This window comes from Salvelinus namaycush, chromosome 3 (assembly GCF_016432855.1).
Source record: "Salvelinus namaycush isolate Seneca chromosome 3, SaNama_1.0, whole genome shotgun sequence".
NCBI classification, from domain to species: Eukaryota; Metazoa; Chordata; class Actinopteri; order Salmoniformes; family Salmonidae; genus Salvelinus; species Salvelinus namaycush.
This window is the reverse complement of record NC_052309.1, coordinates 81,293,997-81,317,080: the sequence shown is the minus strand read 5'-3', so window position 1 is coordinate 81,317,080 and position 23,084 is coordinate 81,293,997. Positions and strand designations below refer to the sequence as shown.

The 23,084-nt window shown below is 44.2% G+C and overlaps 1 protein-coding gene across 1 annotated transcript; it reads left to right on the top strand.

Annotated features, from left to right (window-relative positions):
• Nucleotides 1–3,873: 3,873 nt before the first annotated feature.
• Nucleotides 3,874–10,352, top strand: LOC120044666 (glial fibrillary acidic protein-like). The gene is made up of 9 exons (XM_038989341.1): nt 3,874–4,400; nt 8,207–8,267; nt 8,405–8,500; nt 8,646–8,807; nt 9,006–9,131; nt 9,297–9,517; nt 9,769–9,812; nt 9,990–10,075; nt 10,302–10,352. Exons 1-9 carry the CDS (start codon nt 3,874–3,876, stop codon nt 10,350–10,352), a joined length of 1,374 nt encoding a protein of 457 aa, XP_038845269.1.
• The last annotated feature ends 12,732 nt before the right edge of the window (nt 10,353–23,084 follow it).

The window sequence follows — 23,084 nt, the reverse complement described above, 5'->3', positions numbered from 1 at the left end:
TACATCAATGATACTGTACATCAGTGATACTGTACATCAGTGATACTGCACATCAGTGATACTGTACATCAGTGATACTGCACATCAGTTATAATGCACATCAGTGATATTGTACATCAGTGATAATGCACATCAGTGATAATGCACATCAGTGATATTGTACATTAGTGATAATGCACATCCGTGATACTGTACATCAGTGATAATGCACATCAGTGATACTGTACATCAGTGATATTGTACATCAGTGATAAGTACACTGCATGCTGTGTGTGGGCATAGTATGTGTGTGTGAGTTGAGGTGAGACCCATGGGCCACTGGGACCCCCATTCCCCGGGCTCTTCTGTTATCAATGGGCTCTTTGTTGGCAGAGAGGATGGGGTCCCGGGTCCCTGAGCTCCATGTGACATGGACTAAGATTAAGTAATGTGACGGGGGGATTTATACGTGATTGAGCTGACTGGGGGCCCATATCATTGAGTTGATGGGGCGTGCTTAATCTAGTGGAGAAGGAGGGGCTGCTGTGTGAGTTTTGTTGTGGGTGGGGGATGAGGTGTATCCAGCTGAATGGTCAGAATTTGGGGTGTGCTCATTTGCATAGAGAGGAGGCTGGGGGTGCAAGGGGGTCTGAGGTAGGGTAGCTCCCATAGGAGAGAGGGGAAAGGGGTTTAAACCAGCAGTAACAGAAAGGGTCTAAAAGGCCTGAATGGTGAGGTGGGGGGAGCCGTGTGCAGGCAAACAGAGCTGGCGTCCCTGTGGTTCTGGAGGGAGATCAGTCTGGAGAAACAGCATTAAGATTCTGCTCTACACCCAGGAAAGGCGTCTTTTCTTCTGCTCCTTGCAAATGAGATGGGCTCCTCCTCATGTTGCCCCACAGGAATCAGATGTTTTGTTGGCCTTCCACTGACTCTGAGAGGAGAGAGGGGGACACCCTCTTTCACTCCGACCAATCTCTTTCTTTCTCTCTCTCTCTCTCTCTCTCTCTCTCTCTCTCTCTCTCTCTCTCTCTCTCTCTCTCTCTCTCTCTCTCTCTCTCTCTCTCTCTCTCTCTCTCTCTCTCTCTCTCTCTCTCTCTCTCTCTCTCTCTCTCTCTCTCTCTCTCTCTCTCTCTCTCTCTCTCTCTCTCTTGTCTCTTTCCATCTTTCTCTCTTTCTGAATGCTTCTCCTCTGACAGATATTGCCTAAGTGACCAGATCTGAGGCAACCACAGTGACTGTCTCAGAAATTCAGGGGGCGATACAATTACTGTCACCTTAATGATGAGACCACGTTATTAATCCTGCTAGATAGAAGCTTTTAAAACAACACATCCAGCCAGACTTACAGTTGGCCCACTCAGTTAACCTCTATCAACAGGGGCCAATTGGAATTCAAGTCACTCTGTTGTTTTCTGTATTTACAGTCTTCCAGTCATACTGGTTCCCACTGGCTACACATTTCTTTTAACAGAGTGTGTTGGTAACAAAGAGGGTTTCTATGGTCTGCGATGTGGGTTTTACTACCTGTTGCAGGGCCAGAGTTGGTTGGAGGGGAGAGGGAGAACAGAGGCGAGCAGGATGGAAAATGCCCTAGGATCTTGCTGGTATAGTAGCTTGAGAGATCATAGACCTGGTTGTTTGAGCATGTTAGGATCATATCTGGGCAGCATGACTGTATAATAGCTGTGAATGTTTATATAAGGCTTCATCCCATCCCAGAGTCACATCCCTATTAGATGAGAGTCAACAAGAGTTTAACATGTTTTGAAGTAACTGGCCCTGGGGTTGCCATGACAATGGATGGAAATTGATTCGTAGCGGACTGGCTGCTGGTTTGTCGGGTTCAGACTAGGTTTCATGTCCAATCCCCCCATTCTCCAACCATCCATCTGCTGGAGTCCTGTGACAGTTTCAACTATCTTATAACTCACAGACTGTCTCACCCTCAGGTAGCTTAGTGGTTAAGAGCGTTGTGCTAGTAACTGAAAGGTTGCTGGTTTGAATCCCTGAGCCAGCAAGGTTGAAAAAACTGTCGTTCTGCGCTAGAGAAAGGTCATTCATCCCCAACAACTACTCTTGGGTGCTGATGACATCAATTAAGGCACTGCTCAGATCCAGAGGGTTTAGGTTAAATGTGGAAGATGCTGACCAGGTGGTCCCCTTTATAATAACCTAATACTTACTTTGCCATACATATTGTTGTTTGGATAGGTACCCAGAACTCGTTGGGCTTTTTGACCATGCCCAACACAGACTTCTTTCTCCAGGTCCAATTGCCCTCTTTTCAGGCTAAGCAGTCATTAAGTCTGATTGAATGAGCTGCCATCACTTACAACAGGGCTTTATGAGATGTGACTTGTGGAAGAGGGAGTGGTCGTATTGTTGCTAAGAGGCTGCAATCCAACTGGCTGCCTCTGGTCTTACTGGCCCATCCTCTGACACATAGCTTCCTTTGTAGTTGATCACAGTTAATAATGGTAGTGATAGTGACAGATTAATAATGTGTGTGTGTTATGTTGCCATGCTCCTGTGTGTGACTGTGTGTCTGTCCAAAGAGAAGCCCTCCAACCCACTGATAGATGTGGCCTATAGGTCTTATGTATCCATCTGTAGCCTGTCAGAAACTCCAGGGGGGACAAAGAGGTGGAGATGTATAGCTGCTACTGTTCAGCCCTGTGGCCCCAAAGCTTCTCCTATTGGCTAGCACACTGTAATGGTGTTGCTTGTTGACTGTTTAGTACACTGACATTTATTATGTATCCATGACTACAAGGACAATGATTTAAAAACATTTCCCAGTATGATTTTCGCATACTGATATGTGAGTCAGCTGTTGAATAAGAGTTCATCTAATAATGCCATTTAGCTATTATAACGTGATTTTGTTTCTACTCCCCTCTGTTTGCTCTCCTACTTTTGTCTTCAGTATCTCACAATAGTTTGGACATACTGTGGTCAATGTAGATATTCAATAATTGATTAACTGTTCTTGACTTCTATTTGATGTACCTAGATAAGACAAGAAAGAGAGACAACCTTAACTAACTTGCTCTTTTCTTGCTATGTTATGTAATTGTACGTATTCCCATTTTGACTCAGACAAGGAGAAGACTAAAGAGGAGCAGAGGAACAGGGATGGGGTGCGAGATGCTCCTAGACGGTGCTGCTGTCACACACAGAGTGGCGCGAGCCAATCAGAGTAATACCAATACATCTGGAGGGCTTAGTGGGATATTTTGGACGCCAAGCGAGACAGAGTGCCACACAAGAACACAGCTACTATCTGACCCTCTCTCTGTCTCCTTTTTCTCTGTCCCTCTCTTTTTCTGACCCTATTAGTCACCAACTAACAGGGATGGAGGAAAAGAGATCTCATTCCTTCACCTCCCTGCTTCTTTTCTTCCCTTTCAATCACACTCTGTCCCCATCTGTGTCTGTGTGACTGAGCATGTGTGGGAGGCAGCTTTGATTTGGTAGCCAAGCTCTGTCGCACCAAATCCTATTCAAACAAGGACGAGAGAGAGACGGAGAGAGAGAAAGGCCAGGAGACATTTGTAGCTGAGTGGATGAGCACAAACAATCCCTGGCACACAGCTTTTGAGTGTCACATAAACCACCCTCCTCTCTCTCTCTCTCTCTCTCTCTCTCTCTCTCTCTCTCTCTCTCTCTCTCTCTCTCTCTCTCTCTCTGTGTCTCTCACTCTCTCTTTCTCTCTCTGTCTCTCACTCTCTCTTTCTCTGTCTGTCTCTCACTCTCTCTTTCTGTCTGTCCCTCTCTGTCCTATTCAGTGACCGGCCCGTCCCTTTCGCCCCTCCCTGTGTACTCTCTCTCAGGATGCGGATGTCTATCCCTATAAAAGGCATGTGTGTGCCTTGACAGGGTTTCATTCCAGCCATGGAAAGTCAGAGAGTCCTGTCGTCTTACAGGAAGCGTTTCGGGCCCCAGGGGGCCGGCAGTGTGGGTGGGGGCGTGCGGCTCAGCAGTCTCTCCTCCAGCCGCTTCTCCCTCCATGGGAGCCCCCGCCACCTGACCCACTCCAGCACAATTTCCCGTCTCTCCCTGGGGTCGGCTGGAGGGGCCCTGCTCCTGGGGACCCCTGGGAACCGTCTGGACTTCTCGGCTGACTCACTCCTCAAGGCCCAGTACCGGGAGACTCGCACCAACGAGAAGGTGGAGATGATGGGTCTGAACGACCGCTTCGCCAGCTTTATAGAGAAGGTGCGCTTCCTGGAGCAGCAGAACACGGTGCTGGTGACGGAGCTGAACCAACTGAGGGGGAAGGAGCCCAGCCGTCTGGGGGACATCTTCCAGGAGGAGCTGAGGGAGCTGCGCAGGCAGGTGGACGGACTCAGCGCTGGGAAGGCCCGGCTGGAGATAGAGAGGGACAACATGGCTGCTGACGTGGCCACGCTCAAACAGAGGTGAGAATGAGGCAGTCTCATTTCCATCACTACAATTGGGCATTGATCAGTCTACTTTGTTTTAGTATTTTGGAGTTCCAATTGATATTGTGGAGTTCTAATTGCTTCAGCAGTCTGTCCACTTAAAAGTGGATTCGTAATTTGATTTAGTGGATTCCTAGTGTTTTGCATGTGTATTGGTCAATATGTTAATTTTGAATTGGAATCTTTGCTATAGTCTAAAACCAACAAGTGGATAGTTGCCATAACACAATTCAGTATGACTGGATATCATGTTACATGATACAATTGCTCAGTAGATGCTTTGGCTTGTTAGTTATTGAAAACGCTGTGCTCTGAGAAAGCGTTACTCAATGTGTGTCCCTCTTTCTAAACTTGATCCTGACCAGACCCCTACAGCCATTCAATGAGTGTGGAGGAATGGAGGAAACACATTAGAGCTGATTTCCACAAAGAGACCAGGGAGCCAGGCAGATGTTCTGTTGTTGCCTGATCCCCCTTAATACTCATTCATAAAATACACGCTTCTAAGTTATGTTTATTGGTTTATTGCTTAAGTGGCATAGTTTATAGTTATGAGGTTATAGCTTATGTTTTCACAGGGTGTTTTTTTGTTGTTGCAAAGGACAAAGGGAACATCTAAGTGTATTGGTTTCTGAGCCTGTGTATACTATGGATCAGAGACGTGTGTGTGAGTGTCACTGCTCTCTGAATACAGATCTTTTCCTTGGTGCAGTATGTGGTAGATTTTCACAACACTTAGTACAGAACTCAAACCACATCATCAGAAAGGCAGTCATTTCTCAACTCAATTGAGTAAGTACAACATCAAATCATAGTCACTTTTTTACCAAACTTAATTAGTGTTTCGTCTGGAAATACATGTTTCACATTCACAATGCAGTACATGTTGGTTTAAAGTAATTTCTTTTCACAATGCAATGCTCACTTTACTTTTGCTATGATAGTCTTCTCATTTTTTTTAAATACATTTTACTATTAACCGACTAATCTAAATTGGTAATCACTTAACCGTTTGGTAAACCTATAGATTAAAAAATAAATAATTCTACTACAGTTTTAGAGAACTAAATAATGAAAAAGTATGTTTGTAAAGTATAAATATATATATATATACTATAATGTACTATTATGATGATGAAGCATTTATAAGCATTTTATAAGCATTTCGCTGCACAAATAAAATAAAATAAAATTGTATTTGTCACTTCTTAAACAACAGGTGTAGATTAACAGTGAAATGCTTACTTATGGTCCCTTCCCTACAATGCAGAGAGAAAAAGAGAAAAATGACACAATGGGTACCAGTACTAGTGCATCTGCGATAACATCTGCAAATCTGTGTACGCAACCAATACACTTTGATTTGACTATTAGGATTTTACTTCACTGCAAAACATTTAGAATCTGATATTGACAAGATCAGAGATGTTCTCTGTCATACAATTGAAAACAGCAGTAACTACACATTTGGTCAAATTGAGTTAAGACTGAAATCAGGCTTTGTAGTCTCCTGGTTGAAGTATCTTCCATTTTCAAAGAAAATTTAGTTTAAAATGTGAAGTAACTACAATATCCACGTAAGAACCAACGCAAACAGCAGTAAGTGAAGTTACTAAGTGAAGTTTGTGCAGTTTGCCTTGGTATTCTATCTGGTTCTGAGTTCAGGCCATCCCGATCATAACATACCCTCACACACACCATGAGACAGTCAAAACGTTGGATAAACACATTTAGATTGTAGATACTGTACTTTTCTTTTGCATTACCCATATAGTTGTTTGTCATACAAAGGCAGAGTGCAGTATCAGCATTTTAGGGGTCATAGATCAGGTAAGTGGTCATGGTTATAATAAGATAATATATCAGTGCATTATCACTTATCTACCTACAACATATTTGGCTGGAGAGTAAAAAAAATACTTTAAAGCCATTTTTCTCAGATTCACTGTTTGCGTAGACTGCTCTTTGCCTTTGTATGGAATTTCAGGTGTCTGCCCTGCCCTTGGCCTGAGTCTGCCTCCTGTCCCTCCTATCGTCATGGGCATACCTCCCTGAAATCAATGACACTATACTTTGCGTAGACCTGTTCTGCCTTAAGGTGGAACTGACATCTGTTCATATACACCTCCAGGAAGAATATGACAATTTTTTTTTTAAATCGGACAAGAGAGCATTTAGATATGGTAATTTTCACGTTTTCATAAATTCATAGAATGTTTGGGAATGACGTATAGTAAGGCATTTGTAAAAATTCTGTAGCAATATAGAGTGAGAAAGCGGCAGTGCGTTTGGACAATTAATAGACACTGCAGTAAAAAAAAAATAAAAAAAAAACAAGCCCGGAGTCTACGCAGACCGGTGCGCCATAGCCAATCAGAGTTACAGTAGGCCTGAAATGCAAATAAGCCATTTGCCACATGGGCCTGCCATCATTCACTTCGAACTGGACTGTGTGTTTACAGGCAGTAGCAGCAGCACAACTTTAGATCATTAAAACTGCCCTTGCTAGTTTGATTGTATTGACATTCCCAGCCTTAACTAAAGTCGTCCGCTTTTTTCTAAATATTGAGTATTTAAAACTGAAACAGTGCTCAAGACAGGCTTGATGCAAGCTAATGCTAAACACTATGTTTCTTTCATTTCTTTCATTTGGTTACAACACACCTATGTTGTAATTATATCTGAACAATACATTTATTTTTGCATCAATGATTATGAAAGATATCTTTAATGATCATACTTTTGATCACACATGGGATAGAAATGATTCAGTCAATTTTGAGGGGTAGTGCAAGTGTATTGCCTAATGTGAAAACAGTGTAATGTACTATAATTTACAGTACTGTAGAAAATTACATTCAAAGGGCAATTTGTAATTAACTGGTCGTTAAAACAACTTAATTGAGAAGATATCATTGTGTTGTGTTTTGGTGATTAAATCAATTTCATAGTAAGCTTATATTTAGTATCAATGGTTATTTGGTGTAAGATGTCTCCAAACAAAATGAGTGCACAATAAAAGGTTTTGAATATAACTAACAAGTGTTAGTTTGGTACTAAGAGTTTTGAAAATTCACCAGTTAGTGAGAGGTCAGTTAGTGTTTCCTGCTGGTTTCCCAACTCTACTCTCTAACACCAAGATCTGGGTTAGAGCATGTGTGTTTCAGTGTGTGGCAGGTAGTGGCAGATGGAGTTTGTAAGTGTGTGTGTATGTGTGTGTGCATGTCATGTGTGGGTGCTTGTTTGTGCGTGTTCGTGTGTGCGTGCTTATTTGTGTGTGTGTGTGTGTGGGTTTTTGGCGCCATTCTGAATGTGTAAACTCCGCCTCGGTGGGAAAGGCTGATGGCAGGCTGATGTATAGAAGTGAATGGCTAATGATGTGTAAGCTCTCCATTCCGCTGAGCTCAGCCCACCTACTGCCAACTCTGCTACTGCAGCATGGAAGACAAGTGGTACTCACACAGTCCTTATCATCAGTGTATTCATGTCATTATGTATACAAGGATATTCATACATAAACACATTTAATCATATCCTGATCATGATCCCTTCACTTTTCTGGATGGAAAACATGATCATATATATTGGGTCATTGGTGGGATCATGACTGGGATTCATTGACTTTGTATCAATAGAGAATAGGTTGAAACTATGTTTTATCTGAGGTGCATGGATCCTCTTTGTGTGACCAATGAGTGGACTTAGTGTGCACCCTAACACTGCCTCTCCTTTTATCTGTCTGTTTTCTATTTTTCCTCACTCTCCCTTTCTCTTTCAATCAGACTGCAAGATGAGATGGTTCTTAGACAGGATGCAGAGGGCAACTTGAACGCCTTTAGACAGGTGAGGTCATTTCTCTCATAATTTGTATCAATTTCACTATTATTGACCATGTCCCTGTTTGCATGTGATCTTCACAGCCTGTGTTTTTATATGAGGAATATACATGTCACATTGACCTAAGGATTCTCTGTGTGTAGGACGTGGATGAGGCGTCTCTGAACCGTGTCCAGTTGGAGAGGAAGATAGACGCGCTGCAGGATGAGATTGCCTTCCTCAAGAAGATCCACGAGGAGGTGCGCTTCAGCTTCCCCTCGTCTCTATGGCGATCTCTAGTCCTTACTGACCAACCTCTGTTTCCATCTCTAAAGTAAATAGTGAATATTCAGAGAGTGAAAGAGGTGACCTTTAACCTGTAAGCCTGTGGTTGGTTCTCTATAGGAGCTGCGTGAGCTGCAGGAGCAGCTGATGGCCCAGCAGGTCCATGTGGATGTGGACGTGTCCAAGCCAGACCTGACCGCTGCTCTGAGGGACATCCGGGTCCAGTATGAATCCGTGGCCTCCTCGAACATTCAGGAGACGGAGGAGTGGTACCGCTCCAAGGTCATATCAGAAAGCTTGGGCTATTGCACATACATGTACACACATTACTGTACGCTTGTAGGCAGACACACAGGCAGACACACTACCATACAGATAAACATGCATACAGCCTGGTGTTGCACAATGCACACATTGACAACACACTATAAGATGCAGACTTTTAAACTGTCCTGTCTCTCCTTTTGTTGTTATGCACAGTTTACCGACTTGACCGACGCAGCTACTCGGAATGCAGACGCCTTGCGATTGGCCAAACAGGAGGGCAACGAGTACCGACGGCAACTCCAGGCCATGACCTGTGACGTGGAGGCGCTCCGTGGAACAGTGAGTTGTCCAATCAGAGCAGAGTGTGCTGTATCAACAATGAGACATGAGAAGACCATGAGTTCCATGACTCCCCTCTCTAACTGAACCACCTCTCCTCTTTCATCTCTTTCCAAACCTCTACCCCCTTCCTTTCCTTCTCCCTATCTTCCTCCTCTCCTGCAGAACGAGTCTCTGGAGCAGCAGCTGCGCGAGATGGAGGACCGTTTCTCCATGGAGACGGCTTGTTACCAGGATACGGTGGGTCATCTGGAGGAGGAGATCCAGACTCTGAAGGAGGGGATGGCCAGACACCTGCAGGAGTACCAGGACCTGCTCAACGTCAAACTGGCCCTGGACATAGAGATCGCTACCTACAGGAAGCTGCTGGAGGGAGAGGAGAGCAGGTGAGGAGATAACGGTTGAGAGGGAGGAGGATGGTGGAGGGAGAGGAGGGTGGAGAGGAAGGAGGGTAGAAGGTAGGAAGAGAGGAGGGAGGAGGTAGGAGGGAAGGAAAGAGAGGGTGTTGGAGGGAATAAAGTGAAAAAAAATTATGTGGATCTAATGAGCTAGGTCGGGAGGAGACAGTGTGATGAAGAAAGAAAAGACAATAGGTGGTGGCTGGTAGTTACTGATACTCTCTCTTCCTCTTCCTCAGGATCACTGTTCCAATGCAGAGCTTCTCCAATCTGCAGTTCAGAGGTGAGTAAGGGTATCCTGACCCAGACATATTAGCATGGTCTATCATGGCATATAATAATTTACCCCAGCCATATGAATGATGTGCTGATGCATAAATCTCAAGTTAGGATTCGGCTCTGACTGGATTCATGGGCATCTGAAAGCTAAAGGTCTCTCTCACCCTCTCCCTGAGTATAGAGACCAGTATGGACACTAAGTTCTCTCCAGAGGCCCATGTCAAGAGAAGCATCATAGTGCGGACTGTGGAGACTAGGGACGGGGAGGTATGTAGAACATCATAGATCATTGAATGAATCCATGGGGGATTTATTCCCATATCAGATGTGTGAATGTGCTTGCTTCCTGCTTAGCTCCTCCAGAGGGCAGCATGCTACATTGTATTATTCAATACATGCAATTTCACAAGCTTTCAGATCACTTATAGACAGTCCCTCCCTACTGCTGCATCTACAACCTAACATGCCCTGTTCCCTGCTCTCTGTGTTTCAGATCATTAAGGAGTCTACAGCTGAGAGGAAGGAGATTCCTGACAGTCCTTAAAGGACACAAATGGTGCTAGCTACAGTATATGTCTGTCATACTGTCCCCACTCCCCAGTAACGCTTAGAGGCCTTGCATGATAATGACACCCTTTCCTGACCAGGCACCTCCCTCTTCTCCAAACCTCAAAGTCCCCCCAGTTGCAACCACTTCACCATCCCCTTCCTCCCCTCTTCATCATCACCCCCAGACCATGCTACATCATTAAATACTTAGGAGTTGCATTTTGTTGAAACAAAAAAAATCCCTCATTGCATCCTTGTTAGCATTTTTGCTGTAACTGGAGATAGGCTTTAGTGCTGGGAAGTGTGGCCATGCACCTTAGAAGGAAGGGTCTTGGACTACTACCCTTCGTGATTAACAGACTTAATGCTTGGAAATGTATTTTTTGTTCAGCTCATAATAGTGACAGATCAGAGTGGGAAATGTTCTCATTATGTTTGGATAGTAGCCAGAGAGGAGGCCTTGAAATGTAGTGATTGTTATTCAGCTAGTGGCAGGAGTCGTGCTGAAGTTGTGTGGTTTGAGTGGATGTGAGAAGTCAAGATGAAAGTATAGTTGCTGGGGTTAGCAGTGGACAGGATGGGTCTCAGACAAGGAAGATGACGAGTGAATGACAGTGCTTTTGGCAGAACTGTTGGTGAAAAGAAAGAAGCTGATGTAACTCTCCTCTAGGGCCAAACACCATATCCATTTCATCCCTCCGTCATACACTGCCCCCCCCCCCCCCCCCCCCCCCTCTCTGGATGCAGTGTCTCTAGTTCCACTGATTTATTGCAACATCATATTTTAACACTAGAACAGTGCCTGGGCACATCCACTTACGCACCAGGGGTGAAAGGGACAGGATGGAGGTGAGACAGGGAGTATTGACGAGACCCTTACCTCTGAAATCCCCTGTTCCCCCCCCCAGCCCCATCTCTGGAGTGTCAGTGATTGTAGAGAGACACAAAAGAGGGTGTTGCTGAGATAGCTTGGTGGTGGAGCGGGTGGGGTTACATGGTGTCTTCCTGACGACAGCCCTCTCCAAGAAGCCCTGGAGGGTCTTGGAGGGTGGAGGGTGGAGGAGGGGGGTTGGAGGGTTGGAGGAGGGGAGGAGAGGAGGAGGGTTGGAGGAAAGGAGGAGAGGAGGAGGGTTGGAGGAGAGGAAGAGGGTTGGCGGGTGGCTGTCACAACACTAAATGTTTATCCCAGCTCTCTCCATCTGCTTAGAACCCCTGCTGACATAAACAAACTGACACCCCTGTCACCTACCATTCAGTACAGATAGTGCCTACAGACTGCTTTTCATTCTTCACTAAGGACAAACCGTAACCGTCTTCTAATGTGCCTGCCTTTCTTTCACATCTCCCGTCCCTCTGCTTTGCCTTCGTGTCTTCATCCGTCAGCTCTAGATACTATTTATTCTCTTCTTGTCTGCATCTTACAGTAGCCACAGCTGAACCACACTGCAGTAGGTCTAAGAAAAACCTACAAGATGTGAATATAACCTTAGATTTGACCAACATTATGACAACCCGCTAACAACAATAAAGCCATTTTGTTTGATTAGTATTTGTGTCTGAATGAGTCTTTTGTTAATGACAGTTTCTATTTGCTTTCTTTAGTCCAACACAAGCTGTTGCTTGGATTGAATGTGTACCGTTGTATGATTGTGTGAGCTCATGAAATTAAGATAGATACAGTACCAGCTCACTGATGGACATTTTTTCATGACTTTATTTTATATACCCAGCACCTCCAAGTTGTTGATGTGCGTACACCACGTTAGAAACTCGTTGTGTGGGGCGCCAGAAAGAATATTTATAGAGCTGTCATCTTCCGAATAAACTCTTAAAGACCTAATAATATTTTAAATCAATAGCAGTCAATATTAATCGTCACCTTATTTCAGTCTCATCTGAAAGTTGTAAATTCTTGGTTATCTTCACGAACACTGGCTAACAAGTTGAATCAGCAATACAAAATTGGGTTTAATTATTTATTTACTAAATACCTAACTAATCACACAGAATTACATATACACAGAATGAATCATACCTTGATTACAAATTACGTCATAAAGGAAAACGTCCCTAGCGGGCGAAACAGATATGACAGCTGGTTACACAAAAGAAAAGGGGGCTGGGTTTGAGTGAAAGAGCGGGAAGACTTGAGGAACAAAGAAAGAAGCCATGCTATCGTAAATACAGTATCCTATGCATTCTAAATTACCGCCCATTTGGAAAAGGAAAATGCAATAAATATTTACTCTGAGCTGCGCTTTGGTAGGTTGGTGGTAGGTGGAAGGCCGTGTTGCCCAACTGAGTCCTTTGTCCTTTGAAGAATGTCTCTGCTGGTCAATTGGATACGTTGTAGTAACGTCGTTGTGTGGTAGATGGGATACTCTGTCTGTCCTATCCTAATTTACGTTTGCAGCTGCTGTTGCTAACTCAACGTCTAGGAGGTATCACTTCTATAGTGAATAAGAGTTCAAAGTTCATACCATTCGCAACCAAAGCTCACGCTGATGTTGGCTTCATTCTGTAGTTATTATCTGAACCATTCTGACATCGGACCGTCGTCCTCACATCCTCGGAACAGGAGGTTAAATTTTCGTCAAGAGCTTATATAGTGGAGGGAGAAAAGGGGTGTGTTTCATAGTTTACAACCTATGTCTCTTCACGTGGGCGGACCACTGAGTCGGGCCTAATTCACTCATGAAAACCCAATTCTCACATTTTAGAAGCTAAAATCACATTTCATCCCATCACGAATAATTTCATATTCAAACATTTCAATTGAACAACAATTCCATGTGAATCCGATAACTCTGATGTGTAGACTTTACACTGTAGAGTTCATGTCATTCTATCATTGATGAGAATGTGCCAGATGACAACCGAACTGACATAATATACATTAAGTACCACCGCATATGTTCAATTGGTCGGATTACCAGAATATAGTTAATTTCCCCCCAACTTCTGATGTTCCCAGAATCTCTATGTTAACCAAGGGGTTTTCTAATGTCACATCAGTAGAGTAGAGAGAGGAAAAAGGGGGGAAGAGGTATTTATGACTGTCATAAACCTACCCCCAGGCCAACGTCATGACAGCACCAAAGCCTAGAATTACAGTACTGTCATCGTCACTTGGCAGTGTCATTGTCAGTGCTCTGCCCAGGCCCCTACAGAAGCATGTAGACAGTATATTCTCTCACAGACGGGGTCAGACTGTAACACTGTGTTGAATGATCCAACAACCTATCCACACATTCAGCCCTCAAGGACCCTTCACTTCACTCCCTGCCCAGACTCTATGAGTCTTCCTGTGTGGACAATGACTCAAACAGAGATTATATAAGTGCTCTCAGTGGCCCCCCACACACAACCTCACCATATACACTGTTCTCTGGGCCCCTTCTGACAAACAGACAGAAAGGAGTTGAAGGAGGAGACATGCGTACGTGTGTATGTATGTGGGGTGCAGGTATATAGGAGTCCCAGTCACGCAGAGGCCATCCTTTACTCATTGTACAGCTAATGTATTTCTGTGTGTTAGTGTGTGTGTATCAGTGGAGGCTGGAGGGAGGAGCTATAGGAGTGCAGGTTCATTGTAATGGCTGGAATGGAAAAATGGAACGGTGTCAAACATGTGCTTTCCATATGTTTTATGTGTTTGATACTGTCCCATTTATACCGTTCCAGCCATTTCAATGAGCCCGTCCTCCTGTAGCTCCTCTCAGAAGCCACCACTGGTGTGTATGTGCACATGTGTATGTGTGTTTGTGTGTGTGTGTGCAGTACAGTACTGTAGTGGAGCAGGTTGAGAGCTTCAAGTTCCTTGGTGTCCACATTACCAACAAACTAACACGGTCCAAACACACCAAGACATGAAGAGGAAGAGGGCACGACAATGCCTACTCAGCAGACTGAAAAGATTTGGCATGGGTTCACAGATCCTCAAAAAGTTCTACAGCTGCACTATCGAGAGCATCCTGACTGGTCGCATCACTGCCTGGTATGGCAACTGCTCGGCCTCCGACCGCAAGGCACCACAGAGGTTACATCACAGACGGTACATCACTGGAGCCAAGCTTCCTGCCATCCAGGACCTCTATACCAGGCAGTGTCAAATTGTCAAAGACTCCAGCCACCCTAGTCATAGACTGTTCTTTCTGCTACCGCACGGCAAGTGGTACCGGAGCACCAAGTCAAGTTCCAAAAGGGTTCTTAACAGCTTCTACCCCCAAGCCATAAGACTCCTGAACATCTAATCAAATGGCTACCCAGACTATTCACATTGCCCCCCCCCCCCCCCCTCTTTTACGCTGCTGCTACTCTCTGTTTATTATCTATGCATAGACACTTTAACTTCACCTACATGTACATATTACCTCAATTACCTCGACTAACCTGCGCCCCCACACATTGACTCTGTCCCGGTACCCTCTGTATATAGCCTCGCTATTGTTATTTTACTGCTGCTCTTTAATTATTTGTTACTTTTATTATTTATTTTTTTACTTATCTATTTTTTACTTAACACTTACTTTTCTTGAAACTGCATTGTTGGTTAAGGGCTTGTAAGTAAGCATTTCACTGTAAGGTCTACCTACACCTGTTGTATTTGGCGCATGTGACAAATAAAATTAGATTTGATTTGATGTGTCTATTTAGCCTGGCTCTTGTCAGTGGACTGGCGTGTCTCAGGTCTGGGATGGAGGTGGCCTCGAGCTGAAGGAATTCTGGCTAGATAAAACACTCACTCCACCAGGGTGTGGGCCCTGATGTCTGGCCCACTGCAACTTTTCCAGCCAATCTTTCAGAGGTGGGGGTAAGGACTGGTTACTATTGAAGAGCTTTTTCTCCTCAGCAGCGATATGTACTGTAGAACTACGAAGAGAAAGGGGTGACAATGAAGTTATCTAAAGAGTGTTCTTCTCATCCACACAACATCAGTTCCCTTATTGACCCCAAACATCACTCAACCCTGTACACCCACCCACGGCTTATTGACCCCAAACATCACTCAACCCTGTACAATCCACCCACGGCTTATTGACCCCAAACATCACTCAACCCTGTACAATCCACCCACGGCTTATTGACCCCAAACATCACTCAACCCTGTACAATCCACCCACGGCTTATTGACCCCAAACATCACTCAACCCTGTACAATCCACCCACGGCTTATTGACCCCAAACATCACTCAACCCTGTACAATCCACCCACGGCTTATTGACCCCAAACATCACTCAACCCTGTACACCCCACCCACGGCTTATTGACCCCAAACATCACTCAACCCTGTACACCCACCCACGGCTTATTGACCCCAAACATCACTCAACCCTGTACACCCACCCACGGCTTATTGACCCCAAACATCACTCAACCCTGTACAATCCAACCACGGCTTGTAGACCCCAAACATCACTCAACCCTGTACAATCCACCCACGGCTTATTGACCCCAAACATCACTCAACCCTGTACACCCACCCACGGCTTATTGACCCCAAACATCACTCAACCCTGTACAATCCAACCACGGCTTATTGACCCCAAACATCACACAACCCTGTACACCCCACCCACGGCTTATTGACCCCAAACATCACTCAACCCCGTACACCCCACCCACGGCTTATTGACCCCAAACATCACTCAACCCTGTACACCCCACCCACGGCTTGTAGACCCCAAACATCACTCAACCCTGTACACCCCACCCACGGCTTATTGACCCCAAACATCACTCAACCCTGTACACCCACCCACGGCTTATTGACCCCAAACATCACTCAACCCTGTACACCCCACCCACGGCTTATTGGCCCCAAACATCACTCAACCCTGTACACCCCACCCACGGCTTATTGACCCCAAACATCACTCAACCCTGTACACCCCACCCACGGCTTATTGACCCCAAACATCACTCAACCCTGTACACCCACCCACGGCTTATTGACCCCAAACATCACTCAACCCTGTACAATCCAACCAAAGCTTATTGACCCCAAACATCACTCAACCCTGTACACCTACCCACGACTTATTGACCCCAAACATCACTCAACCCTGTACACCTACCCACGGCTTATTGACCCCAAACATCACTCAACCCTGTACAATCCAACCACGGCTTATTGACCCCAAACATCACACAACCCTGTACACCCCACCCACGGCTTGTTGACCCCAAACATCACACAACCCTGTACAATCCAACCACAGCTTATGCACTCACAGGGCTCCTGGCAATACAGACCTCTTCACTCCATGAGAAAGGATGTCTAAAATTACCCATCATTTGTACTCAAATAGTCATTCTAATGAGGATAATGAGTATGCTGCCGTCTTCTTTCCTTGACACTTTTAGACACTCGTGTGTGTTTATTAGCTCTCTACACTAACAGAATCCATAATGAGCTCCCTAATGCATTTGTTGGTATCAGCGCAGAACATCAAGCACTCTTTCTCATCAATCACTACTTCAGTACTCAGCTCTTATTATGTAAAGGTACACAGAGAACTAATGCTGGTAATGAGATGCTAGATGTGTGAGCATCATACACATGCCCTATCTCTGTGTTGCAGCCAGCACCCTTCTCCTCTCAGCCCCCTTGTCCTCTCCCCTCTTCACTACACATTCCTGCACTACTCGGCCCTGTCACCAAAGGGTCATGGGAAGGCATGTGTGCTTGATGGTTAATTTTAGCCCTCATTTCATCAAGCCCATTGAGACAAAACACAGAACAAGCACGTCAACCGCTCCACCAAACACCACCACCCTAAAGCAACTCTCTCTGTCTCTTTGATTCTCTAGACTCCATAAACAACTGCAGTGACTTTTGACACACTAAGGCTACATTTACATAGGCAGCCCAATTCTGATATTTTTTCCACTAATTGCTCTTTTGACCAATCACATCAGAGGTTTTTCAGAGCTGATCTGATTGGTCAAAAGACCAATTAGTGAAAAAAATATCAGAATTGGGCTGCCTGTGTAAACTCAGGCACACACACACACACACACACACACACACACACACACACACACACACACACACACACACACACACACACACACACACACACACACACACACACACACACACACACACACACACACACACACACACACACACACACACACACACACACACACGTTACCAAAGATACTGGCATACATCAGAGCTACAGGAGACGACAGAGAGACATGTCAGTGACATCCACCTAAAATGATCGGTGGTACTACATTTAAAGCAATGCACCAATGCATATGAACACTCTGGACACACAGGCACACTACAGACACGGACACGGACACGGACACGGACACGGACACGGACACGGACACGGACACGGACACGGACACGGACACGGACACGGACTCAAACTCACACCCACCAAGTCCGTTAACAACTCCAGGCCATCTGACTGTTTACAGTTTTTTCCAACTGCTTACACACAAAATCTTTTCATGTCACACGATTTTTGAAACCTCTCACTCAAAGTGCAAAACTACACACCAAATATCCAAAACCATAAGCTATTTCTCAGCCTTTAACTCAGTTGTCAATTGCATAAAACACTTTTTTCAAAACACTACACACAATTCTCTACCTAAAACACAAAAATCTAACAGGAAGTGACTTGCTTTCCTTTTCCAAACACAACCAATCAAAATGCTACACTTATTCACCAGGTCACACACACACTCCTCACATGTGCAAACACTAATAGCTTAACTGATCACTAACCAATCACTGCTTTACTGTAGTATAGGCCTATAAATAGGTCAAAGGTCAGATTACCTGTTTTGAACAATGGATGCCAACAATGGACAGAGAGCAAGAGGAGTAGGAGGGAGAGGAAGAGGAAGAAGAGGACGAGGGCAAAGAAGAGAAGGAAGGAGAGCCATCTCTGATGAGATTAGGGCAACTCATGTGATCAACCACGGTTTGACCATGAGAGAAGCTGGACTGAGAGTCCAACTTGAGTCGATTTACAGTGGCGTCCATAATTCGAACCTTCAGAAATGAGAACAGGTATGCAACTATCTAATGACTATTTTAGCATTACAGTAATGTACTGTAAAATACGTATGACTGCATAGTTTTGCATAAACATTTGTAACTCTAAGCCATCCATTTACTGCACTGCATTGAATGAATGAGGTTGGTTATCATGCTGTACTACATTTTTTTGTACATTGTTTACAGTTCCTATGCTGAACACATACTGTGTTTGAATTCTGTACAGAGTGGAAAGGCAAAGACATCATGGAGGACGAGAACGCTTGTTTACAGATGTACAAGAGACTGCAATTATAAATATGGTTTTGGCCAACAATGCAATTAGGATTCGAGAGATAAGAGAGCATATCTTAAATAATGACACCATATTTAACAACATCAATGCTGTAAGCCTGTCGACCATACAACGCATCCTCCAACGGCACCAAGTGACGATGAAACAACTTTACAAGGTGCCATTTGAGAGAAACTCTGACAGAGTCAAGAATATGCGACATGACTTTGTAGAGGTATGTATGCAACACTACTTCCAGTACTTCAGACATACCATATTTACTCATCTGTATATCCTTATGTCTGTTACAGAGAGTATTGGAGCTGGATGCCCATGTAATTCGCCATGAATTTATTTATGTGGATGAGGTTGGCTTCAACCTCACCAAAACCAGGCGCCGCGGAAGAAATGTAATAGGACAGAGGGCAATTACCAATGTCCCTGGACAGCGTGGGGGTAATATAACTATGTGTGCTGCCATCACTCAAAACGGGGTCCTCCATCACAATGCAACACCGGCCATATGCTTACTTTTCTGGATGCAATTTACACAATGCTTGTCCCTAATCCAGATCAGGAGCCTGCTAGATTTGTGGTTTTATGGGACAATGTTAGATTTCACCGGGCTGTTCTGGTCCAAAACTGGTTTGCCACCCATCCACAATTTGTAGTTTTGTACCTACCCCTATATTCACCTTTTCTAAATCCCATAGAGGAATTCTTCTCAGCCTGGCGCTGGAAAGTGTATGATCGCCAACCCTATGCCCGCATGCCGCTTCTCCAGGCAATGGAGGACGCATGTGGGGACATAGAGGTTGCCTCTGTCCAAGGTTGGATACGCCATGCTAGGAGATACTTCCCTCGATGTTTGGCAAGAGAAAATGTATCTTGTGATGTGGACGAAGTATTGTGGCCAGACCCAGGCCGGAGAAGAGATGAAGCGTAGCTTAGCACTGGTGACTGCCCCCCCCCCCCCCTACCAATTCCTGGACTGCCCCCCCGGGACCCCACACACACAATTGTGTTCTTTACTGTATTCTAAAGAATATACTTTTGGTTTACATATGTTTATGGTTTTGTTGTATGCTACTGTATACAACAGTAATGTTTGGCCTAATAAATATTTTCTGTTTCTACATTGCATTGGTGTTTACAGTGTACTTGTTACCCCTCTCAGCAGATTACTTTCACTGTAGAACATTGTATTGAAATGTAGATATAAGCCTATGAAAGACCAAAGAGCTTTAGATTTAGAACAACAGTGTTTGGTATATCCAAAAATGTACTATTATGAAAGCAGTGTTGATGCAAATGCTTCATTCTGACATGTGTTTATGGCATTTTGAATGCAGTGTTACATTTTGAAGGAGATGTGAGGCATTTTGCATTTTGTGTGTGCAGTTTTGGGAATTGTGTGTAGAGTTTTGAAAAAAGGAGACAGTTTTGAAAACTTGTGTAAGCAGTTGGAGAAAACTGTAATAGTCACCAGTAGCCAGCCTCCGCCCAGTACCCTGCAACTGCCCTGAACCTTAATCACTGTTACTACCCTGTACCTTTGAGACTGCTGCCCTACGTACATTGTCACTGAACCCATTTCATATGTATATACTGTATTCTAGTAAAGGCTCATCCTATATAACTACTGCTGTACACACCTTTTCTATTCATATACTGTCCATACTGTCTATAAACACACCATTATATCCATACTGGAATCTGACATTGCTCATTCTGATATTTCTTAATTTATTTTATTTTATATTTGGGATTTGTGTGTATTGTTTTGTATTGTTAGATATTACTGCACTGTTGGAGCTAGAAACATAAGCATTTCGCTGCACCTGTGATAACACATCAGTGTTGGGATGTTTCATATTACAGTTTTTTACAATCACTTTGGCACTAATTTTCGAACCTTGATGTCATTTTTCAAAACTTTAGACACAAAACTCACAACCGATGATCACAATGAACATTTTTCAAAACTAACACTTTTTACAATTGCTTGGCTACAATACACATACAGCTAAGATAATTTGTTAATTGAACTAAAATCACCTGTTCAAAATGACACAACTTAACATCAAAGTACTATCATTTCAAAATGCAATTCACACATTACATCTGAGATGACTGTCTATTAATTTCATTACAATGATCTAACTATCAATTGATACAACTGCACAAAATGATAAGTAACTGTTGCATTATTGTTAATGCATAGTTTTATGGAAACTGACAAACAATACTCCATGTTTAGATCATGAAAGTTTCAGGATAACGAGATCCATTGACACCAATTACCGTCGAACATGAACCAATTGGACTACATTATTTATGGATGTAATATTTCATCATCATTCTTTATTAGACACTGTTTCTATGGTCCCATGTACCACTTTTCCAGACCATGTTTTCAGATTTGATATCACTGTACACTCACTTTATTAGGTACACCTATCTAGTACTGGGTAGGATCCCCTTTTACCTCCACAACAGCCTGAATTATTCACGGTGTTGTACGTTAAGAGATGCCCTTCTGCACACCACTGTTTTAAACGGCTGTTATTTGAGTATTTGTGGCCTTTCTTTTAGCTTGAATGAGTCTGGACATTCTCCTCTGACCTCTCTCATTAACAAGGTGTTTTTGCCCACAGAACTGCCGCTCACTGAATGTGTTTTGTTTATCTCATCATTCTCTGTAAACTCTAGAGACTGTGGTGCGTAAAAATCCCAGGAGGGCAGCTGTTTCTGACATGCTGGAACCACCATGTATGGCACCTTGCCCGTTCTCATGTTTGGTTGAACAACAACTAAAGCTCTCTATACTCTATATACTGAGTTGCAGGCAGCCACATGATTCGCTGTTCGAAGGAGCAGGCTATTTGCGTTAACACGCAGGTGTACCTAATAAAGTGGCCGGTGAGTGTATGTATGCAGGCCCTTGTAATTTATTTTCCAATACTGCCAACTCGTTACTGATGATTGATTTCACATTGTGGTACGAGTATATAGTGAAATGAGTGGTATCCACCTACAACAACATAGCGATAACACGGAGCCGGCAGGTAATAGAAGTGAAGCAGTGGGAGGAGGAAGACGAGGAAGACGTGGTGGTCAAAGGAATGGCAGGGGACAAGCACCCCTTCTGAGAGGTGGTCGTGGGCCTCGTTTGAGAGGTGTGGGGGAACGTGGTAGAGGACAAGGCCAAGGACCAAGACAGCGGCAGCAACAGCAGAGTGTCCAATGAAATCCAAGCAATAGTTGTAGACCATGTTGTAAATCATGGTATGACAATGACTGAGGCAGCTACAATGATTCAACCAAACCTCAGAAGATCAACCCTGGCCTCAATCATCAGAACTTTCCGCAATGAGAACCGGTAAGTCTTCAGCATGCACTAAACATTAGGCTACTCTCAATTGTCAAATTACTGTATACTGCATGCCAATGTGTACCACAGAGTAGGTGATGTGACTAAATGTGTTCTTACTGTCATTTTCCCTGCAGAATTGAGACTAGGCCAAATAGGGGAGGCAGAGGCAAAATTCTGACTGACCAACAAGAACGGGCTGTGGTCAATTTGGTTCGGCACGGAAATTATATTCGCCTTACAGAAATTCGGCAGCACATCTTGGACAATGACGACATGTTCAACAATGTGGATGCCATTAGTTTGCTGACTATTGCACGCATGCTGAAAAGGCACCAGGTGTCTCTAAAACAGCTATACCATGTGCCTTTTGAAAGAAATGCAGACAGAGTGAAGCAACTGAGGACTGAGTATGTTCAGGCATGAAAAATTCCCCAAAAGTTCTACATCATTGTAATCAGTAATTCTCTTTCCAAAATGTATTTTTAGAGGATGATGGAGCTGGATGCTGACGAAAACCATCACAAATTCCTCTTTTTGGATGAGGCAGGCTTCAACCTGGCCAAGACAAGGAGGAGAGGTCAGAATTTTATTGGCCAGCGGGCAACCATCCAAGTACCTGGACAACGTGGGGCCAACATCGCCATGTGTGCGGCTATATCGGAAGATGGTGTGGTGGGACGCAGACCTCGTATTGAATCATATAATGCAGCTCTCCTTGTAACCTTCCTTGATGACCTAAATCAGGTCTGTAGAGCTGATGGCGTGACCTATGTCATTGTGTGGGATAATGTCAGGTTCCATCATGCTCAAATGGTGCAAGCATGGTTTCAGGCCCATCCACAATTTACCACCCTGTACTTACCCCTTACTCTCCTTTCCTTAAGCCGATTGAGGAATCTTTCTCCACATGGGGGTGGAAGGTATATGATAGGCTCCCTCACGAACAAGCCACCCTTCTCCAGGCCATGAATGACGCATGCAACGACATCACGGCAGACCAGTGTCAGGCCTGGCTTCGCCATGCCCGAAAATTCTTCCCAAGCTGTTTGG

Excerpts from the sequence above, each read along its gene's own strand:
- LOC120044666 (XM_038989341.1), top strand. The coding sequence starts at position 3,874 with ATGGAAAGTCAGAGAGTCCTGTCGTCTTACAGGAAGCGTTTCGGGCCC. Across the intron at positions 8,808-9,005 it reads AGGAGTGGTACCGCTCCAAG|TTTACCGACTTGACCGACGC; the intron begins GTCATATCAGAA and ends TGTTATGCACAG. Across the intron at positions 10,076-10,301 it reads TGGAGACTAGGGACGGGGAG|ATCATTAAGGAGTCTACAGC; the intron begins GTATGTAGAACA and ends TCTGTGTTTCAG.